The 12,657-nt window shown below is 41.2% G+C and overlaps 1 protein-coding gene across 11 annotated transcripts in view; it reads right to left on the reverse strand.

Annotated features, from left to right (window-relative positions):
* The window catches only part of KLC1 (kinesin light chain 1), a 158,759-nt gene that overhangs the window by 50,952 nt on the left and 95,150 nt on the right, over positions 1–12,657 (reverse strand). For all 11 annotated transcript variants that reach the window (XM_077467584.1, XM_077467585.1, XM_077467586.1 and 8 more), the window contains 4 exons: positions 8,789–8,888; positions 6,542–6,591; positions 3,148–3,212; positions 2,797–2,905 (listed from right to left, as the gene is read on the reverse strand). In XM_077467584.1, the coding sequence (XP_077323710.1) occupies positions 2,797–2,905; positions 3,148–3,212; positions 6,542–6,591; positions 8,789–8,888 (324 nt within the window). The remainder of the gene's footprint in view (positions 1–2,796; positions 2,906–3,147; positions 3,213–6,541; positions 6,592–8,788; positions 8,889–12,657) is intronic.

Genomic DNA, 12,657 nt, shown 5'->3' on the forward strand with positions numbered 1-12,657 from the left:
GACGCAGTGTTCAGGCCTAGCCTCAAAGCACCAGGCCTAAACAGATAATGTGGATAATGACAAAACTCTGGACGGCCGCACTCCAAAGCTAAAACAATGCTTTATTCAAATAATATTTAGGAACACAGCAAATGACATCACAGCAAAAGATGCTAACAGCTGACACGTTTCGCACTAAAGCTAGTGCTTACTCATAGCTATGAGTAAGCACTAGCTTTAGTACGAAACGCATCAGCTGTTAGCGTCGTCATTTGCTGCGTCGTCATTTGCTGCGTCGTCATTTGCTGCGTCGTCATTTGCTGCGTCGTCATTTGCTGCGTCGTCATTTGCTGCACGGATCCCTTCACCCGGAGCAATTCTCTGAGTTCGCAGGTCCTGCCTTTGCGGAGCGGTGGTGTAAATCTCACCAGGCCTAAACACTGGCCCTTGACCAGAAGGTGGGGAAAGTGTCCCTTTACAAGCTACAACACTATCAAATACAGTGCTACACACGAACCCGCCCCCCCCCCCCCCCCCCCCCCCGGCTCTCCGCGTCATTGGATGTGATTGACAGCAGCGCAAGCCAATGGCAGCGCTGCTTTCAATCCATCCACTCCAGCCAATCAGCGGCCAAGGCTGATCGGCGAAGAGGACGGCGGGGGCGAGCGCAGGACTTGAGGGGTCAGGTAAGTAAAACGGGGGGGGGGGGGGGCTATGGGGCGCAGGCAGTGTCAGATGTTTTTTCACCTTAATGCATTGTATGTTTTACCTGCATTTACCTTTACAACCCCTTTAAGCTAAAAAAAAAAAAGAAGAAGTTCTATAACTTGGCCTGTCCTCTACTATCTTAACACTGTGAGCGACTGAAACAAGCCCAAGGTGATTTTTGAGGTTCTATCAAAGGCTTGTGATCCAGTTTCCCAAACCTAAGTTTGTGTTGGAGATGAACATGATAAATCAGACACATTTCTGCATCACACTGAGCTCTGTAAGCCAGCAGGAAAACACACGGATTCAGTCACAAATCACTTCATAAATGGATTACTGAACACGGCATGCCAATACCAGGACAATGAGCACAAATGTCATATGGCTATATACACACCAACAGAGACCATGCAAAACTTTTACTGCATATGATTTTCTGACTGAGGTGACAGCTCTATTCTTTGCCAGTGGGCATCAGAGTAGGCGGAAAAATATGAGGAACCTGGGAGCGGTGTCTAATCAGAACATGTAATAGAGGGCAAGGCTAGACCTTGTGTGTATTACAAACCTACAACAGCAGAATTCTGTCGATCCTACATATTTACGATTTCAATTTAGGAAGATTTGTGGGCTTTGGTTAGACTACATAGGTATTTCTAAGCAATAGGTTTTGGATCATAGATCTAGAACCGTGATTCTCAACCAGGGTTCCGTGGAGCCCTAGGGTTCCTCCAGAGGTTGTAGGGGTTCCTTCTGCATTGGGCAATTTCTGCCTCTCAGATAAGTTCCCACTGGCAACATTGATCTTTTTAGCTATCTGTAAGGAGGTAATTCTTCCCAATGACCACAAGTGTAAGGACCATTCTTCCCACTGACCATCACACTAATGTATCATGAGTTGTAGATTTCCAATATTTAGCAGGGGATTCCTCGAGACCGGAGAACTATTTCAAGGGTTCCTCTGTGTTGAAAAGGTTGAGAAAGGCTGATCTAGAATATGCAGTAGAAGGGAATGCGTGGACAAGATTATCCGTCACTTTTATTTTTTTATTAACCACTTTCAGCCCTGGACCATTTTGCTGACTTAAGACCAGACCACTTTTTGCGATTCGGCACTGCGTCGCTTTAACTGACAATTGCGCGGTCGTGCGACGTGGCTCCCAAACATAATTGTCGCCCTTTTTTTCCCCACAAATAGAGCTTTCTTTTGGTGGTATTTGGTCATCTCTGCGGTTTTTATTTATATTTGTTATAATATCCCCCAAAAATATACATAAAAAACATTTTTCCCTCAGTTTAGGCCGATACGTAAAAAAAAAAAAAAAAAAAAAATCGCAATAAGCGATTGATTGGTTTGCGCAAACGTTATAGCGTTTACAAAATAGGGGATAGTTATGGCATTTTACTAATAATTTTTTTTTTTTTTTTTTACTAGTAATGGCAGCAATCAGCAATTTTTTTTGTGACTGCGACATTATGGAGGACACATCGGACATTTTTGACACATTTTTGGGACCATTGTCATTTATACAGCAATCACTGCTATACAAATGCACCGATTCCTGTGTAAATGACACTGGCAGTGAAGGGGTTAACCAGGGGGTGACAGTGTAGGGGTTAAGTGTTCCTAGGGGCGTGTTACTAACTGTGGGGGGGTTGGGCTTTGTGTTAGTGAACACTGATCTCTGCTCCAATCACATGGAGCAGAGATCAGCGTCACTTGTTGCTAGGCAGAACGAGGAGATGCCGTTTAGAACGGCATCTGCCCGTTCAGCCTCCCCGTGAGATGATCGTGGGTATCCCCGTGGCGATAGAGTCCGCGGGACCCACGACTGGACTCACGGGGGTCCCGACCAGCACGCTAGCGCGCCACCGGCGGCGCGCACGCGATGGCAGGGCGGCATATAAAAATGGACATACCTGTATGCCAATTTGCCTGCCCGTGCCCATTCTGCCGATGTAAATGTGCAGGAGGCGGTCCTTAAGCGGGCTTCTAAAATACTGATAAAAGGGTAATGATCAAATGGGCCTATTTGTTTAACACTACAACATACTGAAAAGCAATAAGCTGCAAAGCCTAGGCAAAAGGACACCAGACACCTCACTTACCTGTTTCCGTGACCTCATCGCCGCCTCCTCTAGTGTTTCTGCAGCTTCAAACTTGCCCTGACGTCTGTAAAGTGCTCCAAGGTTTTTCAGGGTAGTGGTCACTGTGGGACTAAGGATAATGTAACATTATGTTTGTGTTTTTTTGACAGCAACTTTACAATGCAATATTAACTGTAACATACATGTGAATAAAGAACCACACAGGAAATATATGCTTTACATATATTCAGAAGACATTTTTCATTTTTGCCAGGGGCTTGGATGAGGTTCTACCTTTTACAACCGACAGCCAGAGCAGCAAATAGGTGAAAATACTGAACCAAGAAAGAGTGCATCATAACCTTCACTTACCTATCAACTTTGCATGCTTTATACCAGCCTCCATACTCTCCGAATGTGCCATCCTTCTGTTTACCCTAAAATAAAGGGATACATAAGAGTAAAGAAATTACATGCTCGAAAATCCAAAAATATTGGCATGTTTCAAAAAAATAAAATCCCGTATTATTGTGTAATGTAATTTTTTGGTCTATCTTTAGAAGGGATCCCTAATCTACAGTGGGGAAAATAGTCATTTTATCACTTGTGGATTTTGTGAGTTCGCCCACTTGCAAAGAAATTAAGGGGCTATAATTTTCTCTAATATGTGTATTTTAAATGATACAGACATAATAGCAATCAAAAAAAAACACACGATACAAATGTGATAAATTGGAATTACAGCTTAGCGAGTAAAATCACCAGGTTGGGGCAACACCACTACATAACCCCAGGTATGTACCTTCCAGCACTTTGAGGGCCACTTTCTTCTCCCCTCCTTTTGGTTTTGGGGATTCTTTGGCCCATTGAAGTCGATATGCTGCTTCTTTTTTGATACCTTACCTTTTCCTTCTTACCCCTTCCCCTTCTTCCAGGGTACAGAGGCCACTCTTGACGTATCTCCATTACACTTGTTGGGTGTTTTGGCACCCTCTGTGGGGGAGCTGTCTCTCCTCCAGGGATCTCTCTGGTTTTTACGTAGAGGATCCCCCCCCCCCCCCAGACACGCTGTAGCAGTCTATGGGATCATCGGCACCTGGCTGTCCCTGTCTTTTGTTTTTAATGCAACATCCCATATGGATGCAGGAAATTATCATGCTCCCCAGCAATACTCTATGGTCAGTACTGACGTTCATACCTTTTTAAATGTGTATACAATGTAACACCTTGTTGTAGTATATATGTACCCCCTTTTTGTTTGTTTATATATCTCTCTATGATTGCATATTTCTTCATCGTCTTGTTCATAAAGTATTCCCTTATTTGCAGACACACTCATATCGTGCCATTTCCAATCAGTACCCCTGAAGAAGAGTGATTACTCGAAACGCGTCGGGTCCTTTTTCCCCCATACATGTAGCTCACATGTTTTGTGGAGTTTATGATTGTGCTTTTTTCATATTGTATTGCATTCTCATTATGTATACTGCATCCCATGTACTGTTTGTGTATTCATGTTAATGTATCTTTCACATCTGTATTATTCACAGAATTGTCCTTTATATGGTTTACTCCAAATAAATTCATATACGCATTAATACCCCAAGTAGCCTTTATCCCATTTAAAGGCCCAATAAGAGGAACACTTTTTTTGGTTATCCATTTAATAGGGATGAGAGAGAATCCTACTTTGCAGACCCACTGGACACTACCCCTTTTCTAATAGGGATCAAATACTTATTTTACTTGCAAAGAAAAAAAAAGACCTAGTACTTGGTGGAGAAACCCTTGTTGGCAAGCACAGAGGCAAGATGTTTTGTAGTTGGTTACCAGGTTAGCACACATCTCAGGAGGGATTTTGATTTACAGATCTTCCCTAAATCCTTAAGGTTCCTTGGCTCTTGCTTTGCAACTGGAAGTTTCAGCTCCCTCCATAAATTTTCTATAGGATCAAGATCTGGAGACTGACTAGGCCACTCCATGAACTTAATGTGCTTTTTCTTGAGCCACTCCCTTGTTGTCTTGGTGGTATGTTTTTGGACATTGTCATGGTGGTCGATCCATTCACGACCTATGCTCAGTGTTCTGGATCAGGGAAGAATGTTCTCATCCAAGATCTTACAAAACATTGGCCCCTCGCGGCAAAGTCGGCCTGTACCTTTAGCAGAGAAACAGCCCCAAATCATCATGTTTCCACCTCTGTGCATGACTGTAGGGATGGTGCTCTTAGGGTCATAGTCAGCATTTTTCTTCTCTCAAACACGGCGAGTCGAGTTAATGCCAATTTTGGCCTCTTCTGACCACAGCACTCTCTCCCAATCGTTCCTTTAATCATTTAGGTGTTCATTGGCAAACTTCAGACGGGCCTGTACATGTGCCTTCTTGAAGGGGAACTTGCGGGTGCTGCAGGATTTCAATCCATGGCGGAGTATCGTATTACCAATGGTTTGTTCGGTGACTGTGGTCCCAACTGCCTTGGAATCATTCACAAGCTCCTCCCGTGTAGTTCTGGCCTGATCTCTCACTTTTCTCATGATCATTCTTAACCCAGGATGCAAAATTTTGCATGGAGCTCCAGACCAAGAGCGATCGATGGTTATTTTGTATTTCTTCCATTTGCAAATAAATGGCTCCAACAGTTGTCTCCTCACCAAGCTTCTTGCTGATGATCTTGTAGGCCATTCCAGTTCTACAATCTTGTCCCTGACCTCCCTTGACAGTCGTTTGGTCTTGCCCATGATGGTAAGGTTTGAATGGAAGAAAGATTCTGTGGACAGGTGTCTTTTACACCCATAACGAGTTAAAGCGGGGCTCCACTACCTCCGACGTTTTTTGTTTTTTTTGTGACATTTAAAAACAAATTAGTGTTAACATTTGTTACTTACATGCCCAGTTTTTTTATGTTTTCCCATTGCTTTTTGTCAAGCAAAGAACGCTTTATTAAAAAAATAAAAAAAAATAAAAAAAAAATCAATAGTGGTCATCTTGCCTATGGGCATGTGAAGCCCACAGGCATTCCCTTCCCGTATTCTGTGATGTGCATCTCCCAGAATGCAACGCCCGGTCTATCGTAGATCTCGCGCATGCGCAGTAATGTTCTTCAGAGTTCTAAATCGCACGATAACTCGTGCCAGGCCACCGCACAGACTCCTGGGAACAAGAAAAAAGGATCCCAGGAGACAGTGCGGCACAAAGGAAGCCGCAGCAACCCCGCCCATATCCGCAATCCCCCAAATCCGGAAATGGCCAGTAACTCAAGGATAAAAAAGGTACATTGAACTTAAATGTCTGCATTATATATAACAGAGAAAAATAATATTAGGGAGCTATTTTGTATAAATCGGGTGGAGCTCCACTTTAAGAGCACCTTCTTAAATCTGTGTATCACATGAGGACATACTGTCGTCAGGCTTTGGGTGCCAGAATTATTGTTGGTTGGTAGGGGATCGAAAACGTATTTAACTCAATTTATAACATTTGTATCGTGCGTTTCTGAATTGTTGGTTGATATTCTGTCTCTTTTATTTAATATACACCTACGATAATTATAGACTCCTCATTTCTTCGTAAGTGGGCAAACTTACAAAATCTGCAGGGGGATCAAATAATTTTCCCCACTATAGAAGGAATTGGAATAGGTAAGGAAATAAAATTCACACTAAACAAGTGCTTTACAACATTAGCACATCATTAAAAAAATAAAAATAAAGTTTTCATCTTTTCCTAAGACCAAAATTGAAATTTGCATCTAATCTGCAAACCTTACTTTGAACTTTTCTCTTTCTTCGGCGTGCATCCAGATAGGTTTGTTCTCATCTGTAAGAGCATAACAATTAAAATCAAGTACAGCCTGTAAATGTTACTGGTTTTCCTACACTGCTTGCATGTATGTAGAACATCTGTAAACATGTCATGCCTTAAAATCGTACGGCCTGAGCTATGGTAAGAATCTAGAATATCCACAAATTTACATAGACAACTCTTTAAAAGGCTTTAATAGCTCATCAACTTGGAGTTAACAGTGAATTATTGCATTAGAATTAGTACTCCAACGTGCATAGTGACACCTAAAATGTGCGGAGCAACAATTGCTTTTATTTGCGTGCATTTCTGTGTTCAAATGTGGAGGGGGCTTTGTAGCCAAGTGAATCCCTTCTGCTACAAAGCCAACAGCTTACTGTAAAAAGGTAAAGAAATTCATGGCTGCTATAGAAGCTGGCTATTTGTTCACATTACACTGCTGGTACTTGTGTAATCATTTTTTGGGACGCAGCGAAAGGGTTAATTCTACAGACGATTAATGTGCTAAATAACGAATTCATGCGTCTCAAAGCTTAGTTACATTAATAAAAATATTCTGTATTTCTAGATATGGTAGATATAGAATATATATATATATATATATATATATATATATATATATATATATATATATATATATATATATATATATATATATATATATATATATTTTTTTATAACCCTTCCAAGATCTGCACAGTATGACAATACTTGGAGATCTTTAAAGGTACAGGGATTTTCCTGAAGGCAATTATATAGCTGCTTTCCCAGGGGGTAGCAAGGGCTTTGGCATCGCTGGCTTCAGAGAAACCAAGCAGAAGAAAAGGGAAAAAAAAAAAAGCATATGCGCAAACAAATTTTTCACATCAGCTTGAAGCGATACAGGCTGACATGAAAATTAGGGAAAGGTTTACTTTGCTGGTATCACTTTTAAAAACACTGGGGTTTATTTACTAAAACTAAAAAGAGTGCAAAATCAGGATCACTTCTCTAAAGAAACCAATCAGCTTCCAGGTTTTATTGCCAAAGCTTAATTGAACAAGCCAAGGTTAGAAGCTGATTGGTTTGCTTGCAGAAGTGAGCCAGATGTTGCACTCTCTAGCTTTAGTAAAACTCCTGTGTGTCATTTTTTAAAATACCTTAAAGAGGAATTAAACCCTGATGGGTTTACTTCCTCTTTCATTCCCTGCAAAGGCAAAGCATAATGGACTACTATGCATCGCATCACATAGTAGTCCATTATGTGTCACTTAGGAGAAGTCACCGCTGTCCCCTGTAGTTCGGGGCATCGATCTTCTCGGTGGGTCTCGCAGCTCCGCCGCTGTCATTCGACGAAGCCGCGATGACGTCACTCCCGCGCATGCGCACGGGAGCCAACACGCGCGCCATCTCCGTCATTCAAGATGCCGCGCTCAGTGAGCCTGCGCGTGTGTTGTAAGGGTTTACAACCACTTTAAAGCGGAGTTCCACCCCCCCCCCCCCCCCCCCCCCGGTGTCACAGTTGGCACCTTTCAGGGGGGGGGGGGGGGGGGTGCAGATACCTGTCCCACTTCCGGGCATAGACTCCCACGGGAGTCTATAACTCTTCCTATCCCGCTGCGCTGTCTGTTGGGACACACACGGATCCCAGAGACAGCATGGACCCTTCACATTGCGCGACTCGCTCATGCACAGTAGGGAACCGGGAAGTGAAGCCGCAACTCTTCACTTCCCGATTCCCTCACCGAGAATGGCGGCGGAAGCCGAGAGATCGATCAGCCTCGGCTGCCGACATCGCTGGATCCTGGGACAGGTGAGTGTCCATTTATTAAAGTGGAAGTAAACTCCCCTATCGTTTTCAGCCAAGGAAGCTGCCATCTTTGCCTCTGTTTAATCTTCAACTGCTATGGTGCTGCACATGTGATGCGTTATGACACCAGCCATTGGATGGTTTTGATAGTTTGGCTGAGAGCACAGCCAATGTGCAGTTAGCATTCCCGGCATGCCTTTTTTTTTTTTTTTTTTAACTGTTTAAATCGATGGGTTTACTTCCACTTTAAGAGTCATCAGCTGTAGTATTTATAGCTGCTGGCTTTTAATAATTTTTTTTTTCCAGTGGACTCCCTCTTTAAACAATCCAGCTGAAATCTATTACGACATTTTTTCAATATAGTTGAAATTAGACAAATTTTATCAGTTCGAATTTTTCTTTTTTAATAACCAAAACTCTCACCGTCAACTGATCCAAATTCCCTTTCATGTGCCCTTGTCAAGATTTCTTTGTATAAAGTCTCAGCTTGCTTGAACTTGCCTTGTTTCAGATAGCAAGAAGCCTGGAACACAGAGGCATTTATTAGTTATACTTTAGAAGGAAAAGTCACACAGAATGGGAGAATAATAAAAAAAAAAAAAAAAAAAAGCACAACACACACCTTGAAAAATCTAAAATTAGAATACGCTTCAAAAGTAATAATATTATTAACCAGTTGCCAACCATGCGCTGCACATTTACTGCCACAGTGTGGGCCAGTGTTCTGGCAGATAGTGTCCTGCCATCATATATAGTGTCCGCCCTGTACTACGCATGCGCAGTACGGGGCAGAAGAAGCTTCTGAAAATCTCCGAAGATGAACGGCGCCTGCACCGTGAGTGGAGGTGGTAGCCCCACCATCCAAGCGGACATAGGGTTGGGAAAATTAGAGGGCCCCTTGCGGGCGAGCTTCGCTCGCCACGCTTCGGGCTCGGCCTCGCTGCGCTCGGCTCTTTTATGTTCCTACTCTATGTCCACTTGGATGGTGGGGATAGAACCTGGACTCACGGCGCAGGCGCCGTACATCCTCGGGTATTTTCGGAATCTGTGTTCCTGTGTCCTGCGCATGCCCAGTACACAGCGGACACTATCCGATGGGGGACCATATATGATAGGACACTGGCTGCACAGAATCACGGTATAAATATGTGACTCTACATTTCCAGTAGGATGGCACACGAGCCCAGTTGTGCATCACAACACATGCAGATCACTGGGTCCCGGGCAGAAACCACACTTGTACACACAAACAATTGTTAGGCACATATTTAACCTTTTGATAACTCGTTAACCCATTCCTGCTCAGTGTCATTAGTACAGTGACAGTGCATATTAGCACTTATCACTGTAATAATGCCAGTTGTGATGTCAGTGGCAGTTAGTTCCCACAAAGTGTCTGTTGGAGTCAGACTGGCCACCGTCCCGCTGTAAGTTGTGGATCACCACTATTACTAAATATACCACAAAAAAAAATAAAAAATCCAGTATGTATCCCATCATTTGTAGAAGCTATAAGTTTCACACAAACCAAAACAATATACACTTATTGGTATTATTTTTACAAAAGACATGTATCAGAATACATTTTGGCCAAAACTTATTGAGATTAGATTTTTTTTTTATGGGATATGTTTTATGGCAGAAAGCAAAAAAGTTTTTTTTTTTTTTTTTTAACCAAAATTGTTGGCCTTTTTTGGCTTATATAAAAAAATAAAACCCAGAGGTGATCAAATACCATCAAAGAAAACCATTTGTGTTTTATATAAGTTTTGTTTGGGTACAGCATTGCAAGACCACGCAATTATCAGTTAAAGTAGCACAGAGCCACATAGCAAAAAAAATGGTCTGGTCAGGGGGGGGAGGGGGGATCGTCTGGAGCTGAAGTGGTTAACCGCTTTACGACCAGCGCACGCCAATGTACGTCCATTTTTTTGAAGGGGGATATCTCGGTAATGGCAGCAGCTGCTGCCACAACCGAGAGATCCATCTCTTCAGGCGCCAGTCTTGTGTACGATAACGGTGGTCTCTGCAGCGGGTTTGCCACGAGATCACAGACATCGGTGGCAGGAGAGGCAACACCCCCCCTCCCGCCACTTACCGGAGCTGTGGGTAGTGGCGGAGGCGATATGGGACCTTTCTTGTCTGTGGTAAGGAGACGAGTAAGGCCAAGATGGCCCCCACCCATCTCTATACCATAGCAGGGTGGAAGCGACAAAACGTCACTTCCACCCATACCTCTTAAAGGCATATTTGTTCAAATTACATTTTTTTTTAATTGCATTTTAGTGTAAATATGAGATCTGAGGACTTTTTGACCCCCCAGATCTCATATTTAAGAGGACCCGTCATGCTTCTATTACAAGGGATGTTTACAGTCCTTGTAATAGAAATAAAAGTGATCCAATTTTTATTTATTTTTTTAACCGTGTAAAAATAAATAAAATCAAGTAAAACAAATAAGAATTTTTTTTTTTGTTAAACAACCCGTCCCGACGAGCTCGCGTGCAGAAGCGAACGCATATGTGAGTAGTCAAACCACATGTGAGGTATTGCCGCAATCGGTAGAGCGAGAGCAATAATTCTAGCCCTAGACCTCCTCTGTAACGCAAAACATACAACCTGTAGAAATGTCACTTATGGGAGATTTTTGAAGGCATTCCACGAGTGGGCGCAATTTTGAAGCGTGACATGTTGGTTATCAATTTACTCGGCGTAACATTATCTTTCACAGTATAAAAAAAAATTGGGCTAATTTTACTGTGGTCTTATTTTTTTATTCAAAAAAGTGAATTTTTTCCAAAAAAAAAATGGCACTTGTAAGACCGCTGCACTCCAAGTCCTTATTCTATATAATTACGGATGATGGGACAGGATAAGAGTATTATTCTAATCTTATATGGTTTGAGGCCATTCATTTACATAATAAACTAGTTAAAGGATAAGTTCATCTTTTGTAAAAAAAAAAAAAAAAAAATTTTGTAAAAAAAAAAAAAAAAATGTGTGTGAGAGAATATATATATATATATATATATATATATACACACACACATATATATATATACACACACACACATGTATATATATATATATATATATATATATATATATATATATATATATATATATATATGTGTGTGTGTGTGTGTGTATATGTATATGTATATGTATATGTATATATATATATATATATATATTCTCTCACACACTTTTTTTTTTTTTACAAAATTTTTTTTTTTTTTTTACAAAAGATGAACTTATCCTTTAACTAGTTTATTATGTAAATGAATTGCCTCACTATATATAAATACATATATACACACACAAAAGTATTTTTTTTTTATGTAGCAGCCAGTAAAGCAGTGCACCCATGATATGCAATGCCAGAAACCTGGCTGCCTAAATCCTCCCTCCTGGTATGGTCTTAACATTTATTACTCACCTAGCTCTAATATATATATAAATATATATATATATATATATATATATATATATATATATATATATATATATATATATATATATATATATATATATATTTTTTTTTTTTTTTTTTTTTTTTTCCTTCAATTGTGTACAGATACCTCGTTTTTTTTTTTTCTTTTTCTGGGGTACTGTACTTTCATTATTATGCCCTATATTGGGTTTTATGTTGTCCTAATTATGGTTTTATATCCATCCATTCTGTTTTTTTAGCCGTTTTTCCTTTATATATGCATGTCTATGTGTGGATGTGCTAATTTTGTGTGTCCTGTCCACGTTACATGGTTCGTTATTAGCAACATAGCTTCATAGTGTGCTTACTTGGTTGAGCCCATAGTGAGGCTTAGCTTGCCATACTTACCTTCCGAATCCCTCTATGGGGTGGTTGGGAATGTGGGCGGTCCTCTACAGAGGAGGAGGGGTGTTGATATGTACGCCTGGGATTAATGTCCCTGGCGGCACACGTCCATTCTTGGTGGTTGACGGCAGAAAACGAGGCTTGGTCGCACGCCCGGTGCCTCGGCTGCCATCACCCTCATGATGCTGTTTACGCAGAATTTCACTTTTTTTTTTTTTTTAAGTTTAATCTTCATACATCGCAATGATCAGATGTGGCATTCCCCCTATGAGGATATCATTTCTGACTAAATGCATCGGCTTCAGTTGACCTCATTGCATGCTACTTGGGATTATATTTAACAGCTCTGTATACATCTAAGTGTTCTGTAATTTTTCAATAAAATTTGTTTATGATGGTTTTATACTATGTGCGATTGCTTAGTGTGTTTCCACATATGTGCACATTTTGATTC

This window comes from Lithobates pipiens, unplaced genomic scaffold (genome assembly GCF_037356315.1).
Source record: "Lithobates pipiens isolate NorthernLeopardFrog02 unplaced genomic scaffold, aLitPip1_a1.2 Scaffold_57, whole genome shotgun sequence".
Classification (NCBI taxonomy): Eukaryota; Metazoa; Chordata; class Amphibia; order Anura; family Ranidae; genus Lithobates; species Lithobates pipiens.